The sequence below is a fragment of the Stegodyphus dumicola genome, chromosome 12 (genome assembly GCF_044657685.1).
Source record: "Stegodyphus dumicola isolate Sdum_Otavi_A_Nest chromosome 12, ASM4465768v1".
NCBI classification, from domain to species: domain Eukaryota; kingdom Metazoa; phylum Arthropoda; class Arachnida; order Araneae; family Eresidae; genus Stegodyphus; species Stegodyphus dumicola.
The window spans coordinates 61,821,540-61,833,891 of record NC_140779.1 but is presented as its reverse complement, the minus strand read 5'-3'; the positions used below and the strand labels follow the sequence as shown (position 1 = coordinate 61,833,891).

Sequence of the window (12,352 nt, the reverse complement as noted above, 5' to 3'; positions counted from 1 at the left end):
ATGTAATTATTTTATTGATACGGCATACAAAAATATAATTGCTTTGTGATGCATGATAAGTAGAATAAATACTTTCTAGTTAAGCAATTTTTTTTCGATTATCATACATAATGAAAATATTCCGCATTGTACGTTAGCAACAGGTAATCTTTTATAATTTTAAATGTCAATTCTTGTATTTGATGGGGTGATGAAGACTCCTAAAAGTCTTCTATTAGGCTTGCGCATGTGTGAAATAATTATCTTCATTTAATTTACTGAACTTCGAATGATCAGTGACAAGTTAATTTTTTTTTCTTATAAGCAACAATTTACAATAAATTGAACATTCATTCAGCAACGGGGAGGTATTGAAAATTTAATGAAAATTAAATATAAATATACAGACTGATTAATTGCTCATGATTACTTCCGTAATTATACATCACATAAATCTTTTAAAAAAGAAATCCAAAAATGATCAGATAAAGATTTTATTAAAAATGGGACCAGAGTCCTAAGCATTCATTTGTACAGTTATGGAAATTATTAAAAAATACTTATTAAATTTGGGGAAAAAAGCAAATTTAATTACAAATCTTTTGTACTGAATCGCTTACTGTTTTGTGAAAGGTTATGTTTTGTAATTCATTAAAAGGTGAATTTAAATTTCCTAAAAGCTTTATTGCATTCACTAAAATACTAATCTACTTCTTACTTATTCTTTTCGAACCTTTAAATTCTTTCTACTTATCATTTCATCATTCTTCTCAGCCTTGCTAAAGGACAGCTCCGATATATTCAAAGTTAGGGACTCACCCTATGCATATAGACTTCGCTATTTTTTGCTTAGGTATTTGTGTTTGGGTAAAACTTCATTATATTAGCAGCTTTGTATTTTTATGAGCTATAAATACAGTAATATTAATGTATATATGAAATTTCAAAAGTATTTCAAGCGTATGGAAATAAAAATATCTCACATCAGTCTGTAATATCATTTCTTTCAATTTAATTTTTATTTCATAAATTCAAATCTTTATTTTATTGATCAAATTAATAATTAGAAATCTCTGGGATTAATTCTCGATGAAAATAATTTGCTAAAAACATCTACCATAATATTATCTTTTGCAAATAAATAGCAATGTCTCTTGGTTGCATGATTTGAGCTGCAAGATAATGCCATCTTTAGTTCGCTAAGTCTGTAGTTTTCAATACAATATTGTCGCTTTATTTCAAAAAATATATGAATGATATTTTTCTCAAACAAGCTGCCGAATGGAATTATGGCCGAATGTGGGAAACGCAATGTAGGGGTAAGTATAAGAAAGAAAAAAAGTAAATTTATAAAAAAATTTAAATCGAATTTTTTTCTGAGTTCTCTTAAGAAATACCCATTCTTTAATTGCTTATTTTTAATTTTTTATTCGTATTTGAGTGAAAGTTATGAGTTAATTAAATGATTTTGGACTTGAATTTTGAAAAATCGTATTGAAAATCGCCAATTTTATTTTGGCATAATATAAAATTTCTTTAAATAGCAGATTTAGTTTTAAATACATTTAAAACTAAATGTCTGAAATTTGATAAAGCACTTTTAATTCAAATAAATTGAAAACATATTACTGAACATCTATCTGACTATAAATTCCAAATAAGTGAAGTGAACTAATGCTAAAGTATAGCGTTAACCGGAAAGGGAATTGAATGAAAATATATATTTCAGATTAAAATTCAAACTGTTATAATGGAGTAATTCGATAGGAATATTATGATAAATTTTATCATATTTTTTTAAATTTATATGTAAATCAGCTAATATTAGTTTTTCATTTTTAAAATAATTTTATAATTAATACAGATGGGTGACTGAAACTGTTGTTTAATTAACTGAAATTAAATTACTTAATGAATTAAATAATCTCTACTTTCAAATATCTTTAGCTTTCAAAAATTATATATCATTTTGGAAAATGAAAATAACGATAGTTCCAAGAAATTTATCTAAAATTAAATCTTAATATTAATGATTTTACAGTTGATCAATATAGTATTAATGTTAAAATATCTCGCAAAATATTATTATCATCATTTACACGTATATCTGTAAATCGTTAAAAATTTTATTTAAGAATTTCAGCTCTGAATTTATAAATGTTATTAATAATACTCAGTATTGCTTATTAATTGAAAGATCTTGTTATGAATGTAATTAATGATACTTGATGTTGATTGTTGATTACTTTAAATTATTTTATCGCATATTGCTGTCATGATGTTTCGCTATTTGTTTTATGCAATATGAGGTGCTGAAAAAATCATTTAGCCTTTATTAAACTAACATATGAATCCTGGAGACATCTAAATTTCATCTTGATTTATTTTTTTATGAAAAATATTAAGGCTTATCTTGAGAATGCTGAGAAGTTACATGGATATTATTTGGTCACGATAAAATTGTACTCAAAGAATACTGCAGTATTGCTTTGAAATTCATTGAAGTCTGATTTACAATCATTACGATGGTTACTTTAATTCTGGTGATTGCTGATTTAAAGCAGTTATTCTTACTACAGTATTAAATGTTGAAATTTGTAAATAATCGGCAAAAAAATGCCTTTTTTTTTTGAGTAAATAAGTATTATTTTTCCTCTTCCATCTTACCCTAATATTGCTTAGTGTCCTAGTGTTATTAAGATACCGGTTAGGTATTATTATCATTTGTTTACGCATAGAACTCATAACTATTTAATAAATATTCTTTAAAACATTTTTTTCTAACTGGAACTTTTTCATTAGAAACAGAGAGTAGTTTTGTTCTTATTAATAGTAGTCTCTAGATTTCAAAAATATTATCTCTCTCTCTTTTTCTGAAATAAAACATTTCTTCTTCCTTTTAAACAATAAACATAAAGGATAGTAGGAAATTTTTAATTTGTTTTCTTTTTTTTTTTTTTTTTTTTTTTTTTGTTTGTTTTGTTTTGTTTGTTTTTTCTTCTTTTTTATTTATTAATTTTTAAAATTTGTTCTGAAGTGGGTTTCTTCCTGCTTTAGGCAATAAATGTGAACGATGGTGGAAAACTTTTACTTTTTCTTTCATCTTATTATTTTTAATATATTCTTATTTATTTATTTATCAATTTACCTTTTGCTTTAGACAATAAATCGGAAACGATGGTAGAAAAATTTCTGTTTTCTTTTTATCCTCTTTTTTTCCTACTTATTAATTTTTTAAAAATTGTTCCTCAAATTTTTTTTCCCTTTAGACAGTAAATGTGAACAATGGTCTGAAATTTTCTCTATTTCTTCATTCCATTTATTAATTTTTAAAATTTTTTCTCGAGTAAAACGTTTCATCTTGATTTTATCTAAAAGCAGAAATGAAATGTTAAAAAAATAATAAACTTAGAAAACTGAGAATGTAAATATTCTTTCCTATAATAACTCATTTTTAGAGAGAATATTAAAAAAAACGTTAGGAATAAACTTCAGATCAGTTTCAAAACAGTAGTTAAAATTATGTGTAGCTCAAAGACTATCATGACAGCAATAAGCTTATGCATGCTTACATGTTACGTGAATATAAATATTCCGAAAAGTGTTTAATTTAAACATTTGAGATAAGAACTAACAGCAAATAACCCTGTTCATATTTTCCGTAGCTGTAAAAAATTCCACGCAATCACGAAACGAAATATAAAGTGCAAACAAATTGAAGTCAAACAAAGGAAAGACACTCATTGTTAATAAGTAAAATATGCAAAAAAATAAATTTTTAAATGCTATCAAGTATAAAGAAAGGAAATTTTAAATATATAACAAAATTAGAAGTATCAAAGATTATTTTATGTTCTCGTTATTTTTAGAATAAATACTACAGTAATTTGATTGTCGAATGAAATGCATACAACAGAAAAGTTAGTATCTCTCTTCAGAAATTTAACTCAGCATATTAATGTATGACGGGTTATGTTGTAGAGACATTAGGATTTTTTAGAAGCAGAAGAGAGGAAAAATTAGTAACACCTTCGCCGGGAATTAAACCATGGAATACACGCCCAGCGTGCACACCGTGAAGGCATGCCAAGAAGGCGGGAGGCATACCTTATAATGTTAAAAGGTAGCTTATCTCTGTTAGGATAAATAATACTGAAAACCTCGAAAATTCATAGAACCATTTGAAGCTTTCGTAGTAAAATGCTTTTAAGCAAAACATTTATTTAATGTAGCTAAAAAGAAATAAGGGAAAATAGCAAATAGATTTACTGCATATACACGATTCCCGATATGGTAGTTAAAATTAAACATTTTGTTAGTTATCTAATTATTCATTCTAAATAATATACAAATATGAGCTGATATATGGCATTTATAATATGAAAAAATGTTAAATCTATTCTTCTTTATCATTCAAAAACTGATTCCACGCGACGAAAATTATTTTGCAAACTTTTAGAGTTTAACTGCTCAGTAAATAGTAATAATTATCCACAGAAAATATTTCTGAAGGTTTAAAATTTCTGTATTTCATTACATAAAGTTACAAAAAAATAAGAATTCAGATTTCAAATTGCGTTAATGAGTTTTGTAACAGCTGTAGGATAAACTGTCCCCATTTCTTACTGGAACACGACGGGATTACACTTTGCTAGACATAAAAGATATTCAGTTGGTTATTATCTTTCAATTCTAATATACATTTTGACTTACTGAGTAGTCAGACACAAAATTTGATATATGCTTCATGGAGCAATCATTATGTGTTTCTAAATGATTTCAACTAACATGAAAATCCTTTAGAAACTGCCATCCTATGTTCACGTAACATGCTGGTGTATGTAATATATTTCAATGTGTAAAATCGTGTTGTGATGTGGGCGAACCAGAGTGACAGTTGTTGTGTGTGACAATTGTTGTCTGGTGTTCGTCAGGCATCAAACCGAGGAACAGTGACAATCATAAGGAAATGGTCATCACAGGCGTGACGTCCCCCACCGACGTGTTCTGCTCCGTGCCCGGAAGGCTGTCCCTCCTCAGTTCCACATCTAAGTACAAAGTGACGGTCGGAGAAGTACAGAGGAGGCTGTCGCCGCCCGAGTGCCTCAACGCATCGCTCCTGGGAGGTGTCCTAAGGAGGTAAGACGACATTTTAAAGTTCTTTTTTTTTCTTCAGAAATTTTATTTTGCAAATTGAAATAAATTATATTTACTGCCACTGAACATAAGCGTGACGCTATAACTCACAGAAAATAAGCCCTACCAGTGGCCGAATAATTAAGACTGCTGAACGTTGGTATTACGTCTGGGTTCGAATCCAAGGGAAAGGGCTGGAGATGTGATAGTTTTCTGTGTTTCCTCTTATGTGTAATTTGAATACAAGCCAGTTCTGCCTACAGAATTCTCCACGAAAGCACCCATTCCCTTATGCAGATTGCCCTTTGCTTTATACCAATAACCCAACAACTGAGTCTTGTGTCTTCTAATTACAAGCTGAATATATATCTACTAGAAAGGCAGATGAATTTCACAATTCTCTACATTCCACCCCCCACATTAAAAAGGGGGCTGAAAAGGGGGACGGACCCAGTCTCCCAAATCCAAGTAATGACTAATTGCATTCTACCACAAATTAGAAAAGTGCCACTGCATAAGGTCACATTCACCGTACAGCCGGGGCAGTAATTCTGACTGCCATACCAAAGAGCCCGAGTTCGAACCTTGGTGAAGTCATGGATATTGTAAATGTAAAGTGTCTGTGCATCATGGGGACACGCAAAACGAAAATCATCTCAAGAGATTGGTGGTACGGGCGAGGGTTAGGAGGCTGTCAGAACTGTCCTTCCCCCTGGGGTTTTTGTCCTTCAAAACTGGAAGTCGTACTGTCACCCGCATGGTGTCCAAGGCTATTGCCAATAACAGGCGCAATCAAGGAGGCAAGATTGCGATTATGGCACTGTGAATTCTGTGGGTTTGTTCTGATGTTAAACAAGCGAGATTAGTTACAACAATAACAAGAACACGGTTCCCGTCTAATTTCATTTAATGTAAATGCTGAGTTACTTTACTATAAATCTATTATTTTAAAATAAGTACATGAAAGTCGTAAGGATCCTTTCCTCGTTTACGATTGCAATGTATATCTTCATCACCTCACAGAAGGAGATTATAGCAAATTAGAAAAACTCGACAATCAACTGCTGCAAGACAGGACAGGAAGATCTAGACGGGATACCAAACTTAACCAATAGTTCAACAGGTACAGACTCACTGCACTTACTGTTCAATTCTGTCGACGTTTTGATGGAGGTCAACGCGGGGGACGGATCTGAGGATCTCCTAACCTGTCATTATTTACGTGCCATCATGCAGCTCCAAATCTATATGCTTACAGGGATGCTTTCTCCGAAGTTGCTAACAATTGCATCGATCAGGACGACCGCTTTCCGCATCAGTCGTTACCGTGGTTGCGAAACAAGACAGAAGGAGAAACAAATAGCCTTGAGGTAACAACATAATATACCAGACATGATGTACAAACTGCCGGCTGACATTTCAAGCATCTTAGAGTTCTACTATACAAATAAAAGTTATCAAACACATAAAAGCATCTCAAATACTAATAGTACTTTTCTACAATACAAATAAAAGTTATCGAACATATAAAAGCATCTAAAATACTAATTAGTACTTCAAGTTGAAGTTACAATTAAAGATATTAATGAATTTAACTATCAATACTTGTGACCGTATTATGTAATGGTGGTTTGATTAGTTACAAACAAAACATTAAAAAAAAAAGGCTATAGTGCTAATTAAGGAACATGACTTGCGCCTTTCTATCACGAATAACTAACTACCTGTGAAATGCTAACTCACTAGCAATGGGTACAGCTCATCTAATTTGCCTTTTCAGGTAAAGGAAGGAAAGAAATAGTAGAAGTGCTGAAAATATTTTAAAATAAGAAATAAAGAAGAAAGCTAATTAAAAGAAACCTTATAACTGATTCCAAAGAATACTTTTTCCCTCTGTCGAAGCATCAGAAAACGTAAGATCTGACTGCATCAGAATAGAATGCATTATAGAAATTTTTAATTTATAACCTCCAGATGGTTATCAGTGTCTCCTCCTAGAAAAAAATATCTCCAGAATTTGAAAAATACATAAAACGGAAAAAAATTAAAGTTCAAATGCTAACGGAAGCGGGGTCTTCATATTAAATTTATAACTGATGGTTTTTGTTATTAAATAATAATAAAAAACTAATATTTTAAAGCTTAAAAAGTGTAAATTAAGGAATGCAAGTTTGAATTTCTTTTCATAGAATAAATCCCTTCGCTGTTATGCATAATATTATATTTTCGTTTACTGTAAATTAAATTCCATGAATAGCAACATAGTTTTCTTCTGGTCCTAGGTATAAATGTTTATATTATTATTCTAGTTTGTTTCATACTTTGTTTCTTATCTTTTAATAACACCTTACTCTTAAAATATAAATAAATACTTAGATCGGATTCAATTTTTGGCTCTCAGAAATTTCATATTATAAGATATCAGCATTCCTTTGCTGTTTAATGAAAGGAACTCATGGCTATAAATACAACGTAAAAGTTAAACTCTTCAAAGTATTGGGCCACCGATTGTTTATCCCATCCTCGTACCTCTTCGAAACCAAATACTTTAGAGATGTAATTATTCCACGCGAACGTTGCCTAGTGCTGAACTATTGCCACCGAAATGCTTCGGAATTTCTTATATTTTCCGCTCAATATCACCACTGATGGCCATCGAAAAATATTTCGTGTCCTTTTAACTTGAAGGCATCCAACTCGTACTGCTCAAGACATCAGAAGAGTTCGCATTTCTATCCATAGATTCCGTATTTCCGTTCGAAGGGAATTAATAACATTCTGATGGGCAACTTTCGCAAAGGAAGGGAATAATAATAACGACAACAACAAACTCACCCTCCGTCCCTCCACGTCATCCAGCTCTTCCGACTGTCTACGCAACCACCCATCCATTCCTGAGTAAAATTTACTTTTCGTCCAATCGCTGGTCGCTATTAATAACGGATAGACTGGCTTTTGAAAAGATATCAGTCATCCCGGTCTAAAAGTATTTGTATGCCCACCCCTCTTGCCTTTCCCCAAAATTCCTGCGTTTATCCGTCCCACTACAAGGAGGACACCGGGTTTCATATTTGGCTGAACTGGAGTTATGGCAGTTTGAATTAATAAGTTCTGGAAGAAGATGCTTTTACGGGTGGCGTATCTGCCAGAAAAGGATATCCTTCAGGAATGTAATAACTTTTGTGATGTTCACTCTCTCTTTCTCTCGTACCCCGTGCGAGGGGACGAAATAATTCGACTTCTGATACATTTTACTTTTCAATTCACGATGTCCGTGCTGTTCTGAACAGATGTATGTGTTCCGTTCGTTCGTTCGTTTACCCATTGGGGAGAGAAAATAGCTTTATAAATCGGAGCGCCGATGCGTAGGGAATACTTGTTTTCAAATATAATGTCTTCTTAAATAGTGCAACGTACTTCGCACGTGATAAGACATTTGCTTACTTTCTGTGAGCAACCATTAAAACGAACAGGTAATTTGCAAAACACGGTGCCATGGAAAATAGAAAATTATCTTAAATATGGGATAGTTTACATCAGGATTGTGTAATTGCATTAAACATTAAAATCGCAGTTCTTCGTTATGAAGATGGAATGAACTATTATTACCATTGCACTTATTTTAACAGAACTTTGCGCTTTGGTCATTAAACTTCAGAGAGTTTATTAAAACATATCGAAATTATAAAAAGATAAAAATTTGTTTCATCGTGCATGATAGCAAAAATCAATACTAATAAACCATTTTAAGAAAGTGAAAAACAATTTATGCAGCAAAATATACATAGCTGTCAGTCTTGAAATATGAAAAAACAATTAAATGTCAATGTCAATTGAATTGTCAATGTCAATGGTAATTGTCAATTGAAAACCGGAAGATTCCGGGAAGTTTTATGCTGCGCGGCAAAGCCATTTAAAAAGATTTCCAGATTTACTTAAATTCATTTTATAATGCATAATTCGGATTATTTATATTGTGATTTTTATCTAAAATATAACAATATTTAATTAGATATTCCAAATTTTATGTTCTTTGGCAAAATTCGTTTTGTAACATAGTAGTGCATTTTCTCCTGCATTACCATGTGCTTTCATGACGTAATTGGATGCATGTCCGGCTAGCTGTTAGATGGTCCGAAGCTCATTTCACATTTTTCATGTTTCAATCTTCTATAAATGTAATGATTCTACAGCTTTCCTTCATTTTTATATTGAGAAGAAACTGAGTTGGAAAGAAAAGCTTTTATTTTAAGTTGTTTTAAACAGGATGAAAATAAAATTAATAACTAAAATACATGTTATCGTGTATGTAAATTTAGTAATGTATCATTTATTAAATTAAAAATAAATGTAAATATAAACTGGTTAAACACTTATATGGCTCTAAATATGTAATATTAACTAAACTATCCTTCAGACCCTATCAAACTGCAATGGAATTATCGCTCCGTTTGTGTAAATGAGGCAAAGTCCAATGAAGGTTTTAAATAGATCTTTTTACCAAAATTGTATTTAACAACTTGTGTGTTGACTCAAGGTCCGCCACTTGCGGACATGGAACAGGTAAAGGTAAAAGTATGGAGGACACCAGCGATGTACCATAGGTCAACTGGTAATGCCTTCCCACTCTTAAGAAAAGGGAGGGAATTGCAAGTTTTATAAGAATTTACATAGACAGAAGCTTTCCAAATGGTCTAGAGTTCGCCTATTATAGTACATCGTGCCATCCCACCGTACGCTCCAAATCCAGTATTTATTAAAAATAATGATGTAGGACATAAGTAGATTACAAAATAGTCTGAATACAATTTAAAATTCACAAATTAAATTGAACATCTCTTTTGGTGCAACATAAATAGGAGATAAATATAATTAGTAAACATGTAGAGACATTAGGTTATTTTGAAGCAGGAGAGATGAAAATTGAGCAATCGGCTTCGCCGGGAATCGAACCACGGATCTCTAAAATACCAGCTCAGTGTGCTGACCATTACACCACGAAGGCACGCTAGGGAGATGGGAGAAATACCTTATAAACAGATAAACATAATGAGATAATTATAATTAGTACTGGCAACACAAAGTTATGATGAATTGTAATAATAATGCTAAAGAGATGAGTGTCCATTGGGTTATTTCAGATATAAAGGTTTATTGCAGTTTATAAAGTTCACGCCTGGAGTCATTTTGTCCATAATCAGATAATGTAAAAGTTCACTAAATTTTTGCAGTATGTGGACTTACACTTAACGGAGAGAGGTCTAGAAAACGGAGAGAGGTCCGTAAGAAGAGAGTCGTTGCATAATTTTTTGAAACTTTGAATACTAATGTTTATCTTTAATTAGAAACCTTTGGAATGCCAGGAGATCAGAAAACTGAAAACACAATTGAAAACGGGTGCACAGCCTGAGACTACATAGTTTGGTCTAATTCTAAGCTGGTTCATATTTTGGCAGAGCCGGACGATAGAAAGTTAAGCTACTAGCGTCGCTGACGAAACCTCTATCTCTAAAAACATTCAAAGCCCTCATCTTAGATAGATGCAAATTATTTTCATTCCGGTGAGCGAGTTATACTGTAGATTAAAAATGGGTTAATTAATACAAAATACTTTATATACTGGTTAAGTATTTAAAACATATCCCACATATACTTACAAAAGATTGAGACAATTCAGATTAAATAAATTTCAGTAAGAAAACTTTTGCTGAAAATTACTGGGGGTTGGGAAAATGGAGTTTGATCAACTTAAGTTTCATTGAATAAAAAAAGTTCATTTATTGCTTTGACACAATTACCATAGTAGTTTTCCTTAACAAAGACTAAAAATGGAAAATCAGAAGTTTCGATAAGCTACTAGAAAATCAGGAAATGGGATGCAAAATTGGGAGACTCCCGGTAAAGAAAGGACAGATGGCTAAGCATGCAGTACATTATAAACACTGTAATGTCATTTACAATTAATGTAAGGTGGCAAAAATATTTCTTACGCGTTTTCAGGTTTTTTTTTAATGCAATTTGAAAATGCTTTACCTGTTTAGCAGAAAATTTCGTTTCCTCATTTGAAGATATGTTTGCCTATAAAATATAGAAATTAAAAGAGTAAATAAATATTCCATCAAACAATATGGTATCTATCGATTCACTGCGAAAGAGATGGAGGGAGCATAGCGTTTATAAAGTATAACCTGTTCCGCTTTCAAAACTCCAGCTGACCGAAAGTAATTTCGTTTTGACACACGTTTCGTGACATTGATCATCAAGGATGGAATACTTGATCATCACTTTGTACATCGGAGATATCGAATTTGCTGTCTGGGACGTGACTTCCGCAAATTATCGACTTCGTGACAGCACCATCAGAGCAGACATTAACTGAAGGAATGTTGGGAAATTTTATTTTCCCATCATATATTATTACAACAAAATATTGTCTGATTTCTATACATATAGGATGATTCCGAGGTATCAGCATTTAAGATCTTTTAGAAGCGGCTCCTGAATGCTTCGGTAAGACTTCAATGGCTGTAAAAAATTCGCTTGAATTTTATGTTTTATTCATTCAAGTTTCCGAGGTTGCAAATTTGTTAAGCTTTTTTGGAAACATAATCGCGTTGATAATAAATTGTGCTTTTAGGTTTCGTTAGTTATCAGGTAGTTTCATCATGTATCATTTTATCACATGTGCGTTTGCTTTGGTTCATACTATGAAAGTTCCTTGGAATTAAATTATTGCGCTCCAAATTAACTTTTTCAAAATCTAGCCAGATTGCATTGTATATTCTTTAACAAAACTGTATTTACTATGGTAGGCATTTACAAGTTATTGAAGTTTTGTTTTCATTCCAGTTTTCTTCGATTTTGAAATGTTTTACAAGAAAACTAAATCCATATTTTTATAATCTTTCCTAAAAATATTACTTCCTTTTTCAAAAACATTTTCTCATCAAAAGTAATTTCCGTCTCCCTTTGTTGTATTTATGAAAGGGAAATCAGTTTTAATCTCGTATTATTCTTCAACTTTGAAAGTACATGGAGACAGTTTATGGCCAAAGTAATCGACATTGAAATTTATACGTTTAGCCATGTTTGCCTACATTTGTTTCGTACTTTCAATTAATAATGCACTTGTTGAGAATATATATTCATAGGCTCATCTTTATATCCAATAAATGCACAATAAGAAACAGAATACAGTTTTCTGGCTTTTGCTTTAACATAATGTTATTGTAAAAAT

The 12,352-nt window shown here is 31.5% G+C and overlaps 1 protein-coding gene across 6 annotated transcripts in view; it reads left to right on the top strand.

Annotated features, from left to right (window-relative positions):
- The window catches only part of LOC118191712 (transcription factor AP-2-epsilon-like), a 357,763-nt gene that overhangs the window by 323,819 nt on the left and 21,592 nt on the right, over positions 1-12,352 (top strand). For 4 of the 6 annotated variants that reach the window (XM_085827757.1, XM_085827756.1, XM_085827758.1 and 1 more), the window contains 2 exons: positions 1,254-1,298; positions 4,914-5,118. In XM_085827757.1, coding sequence (XP_085683883.1) covers positions 1,254-1,298; positions 4,914-5,118 — 250 coding nt within the window. The remainder of the gene's footprint in view (positions 1-1,253; positions 1,299-4,913; positions 5,119-12,352) is intronic. The other 2 variants (XM_035362548.2, XM_035362549.2) reach the window with 2 other exon arrangements.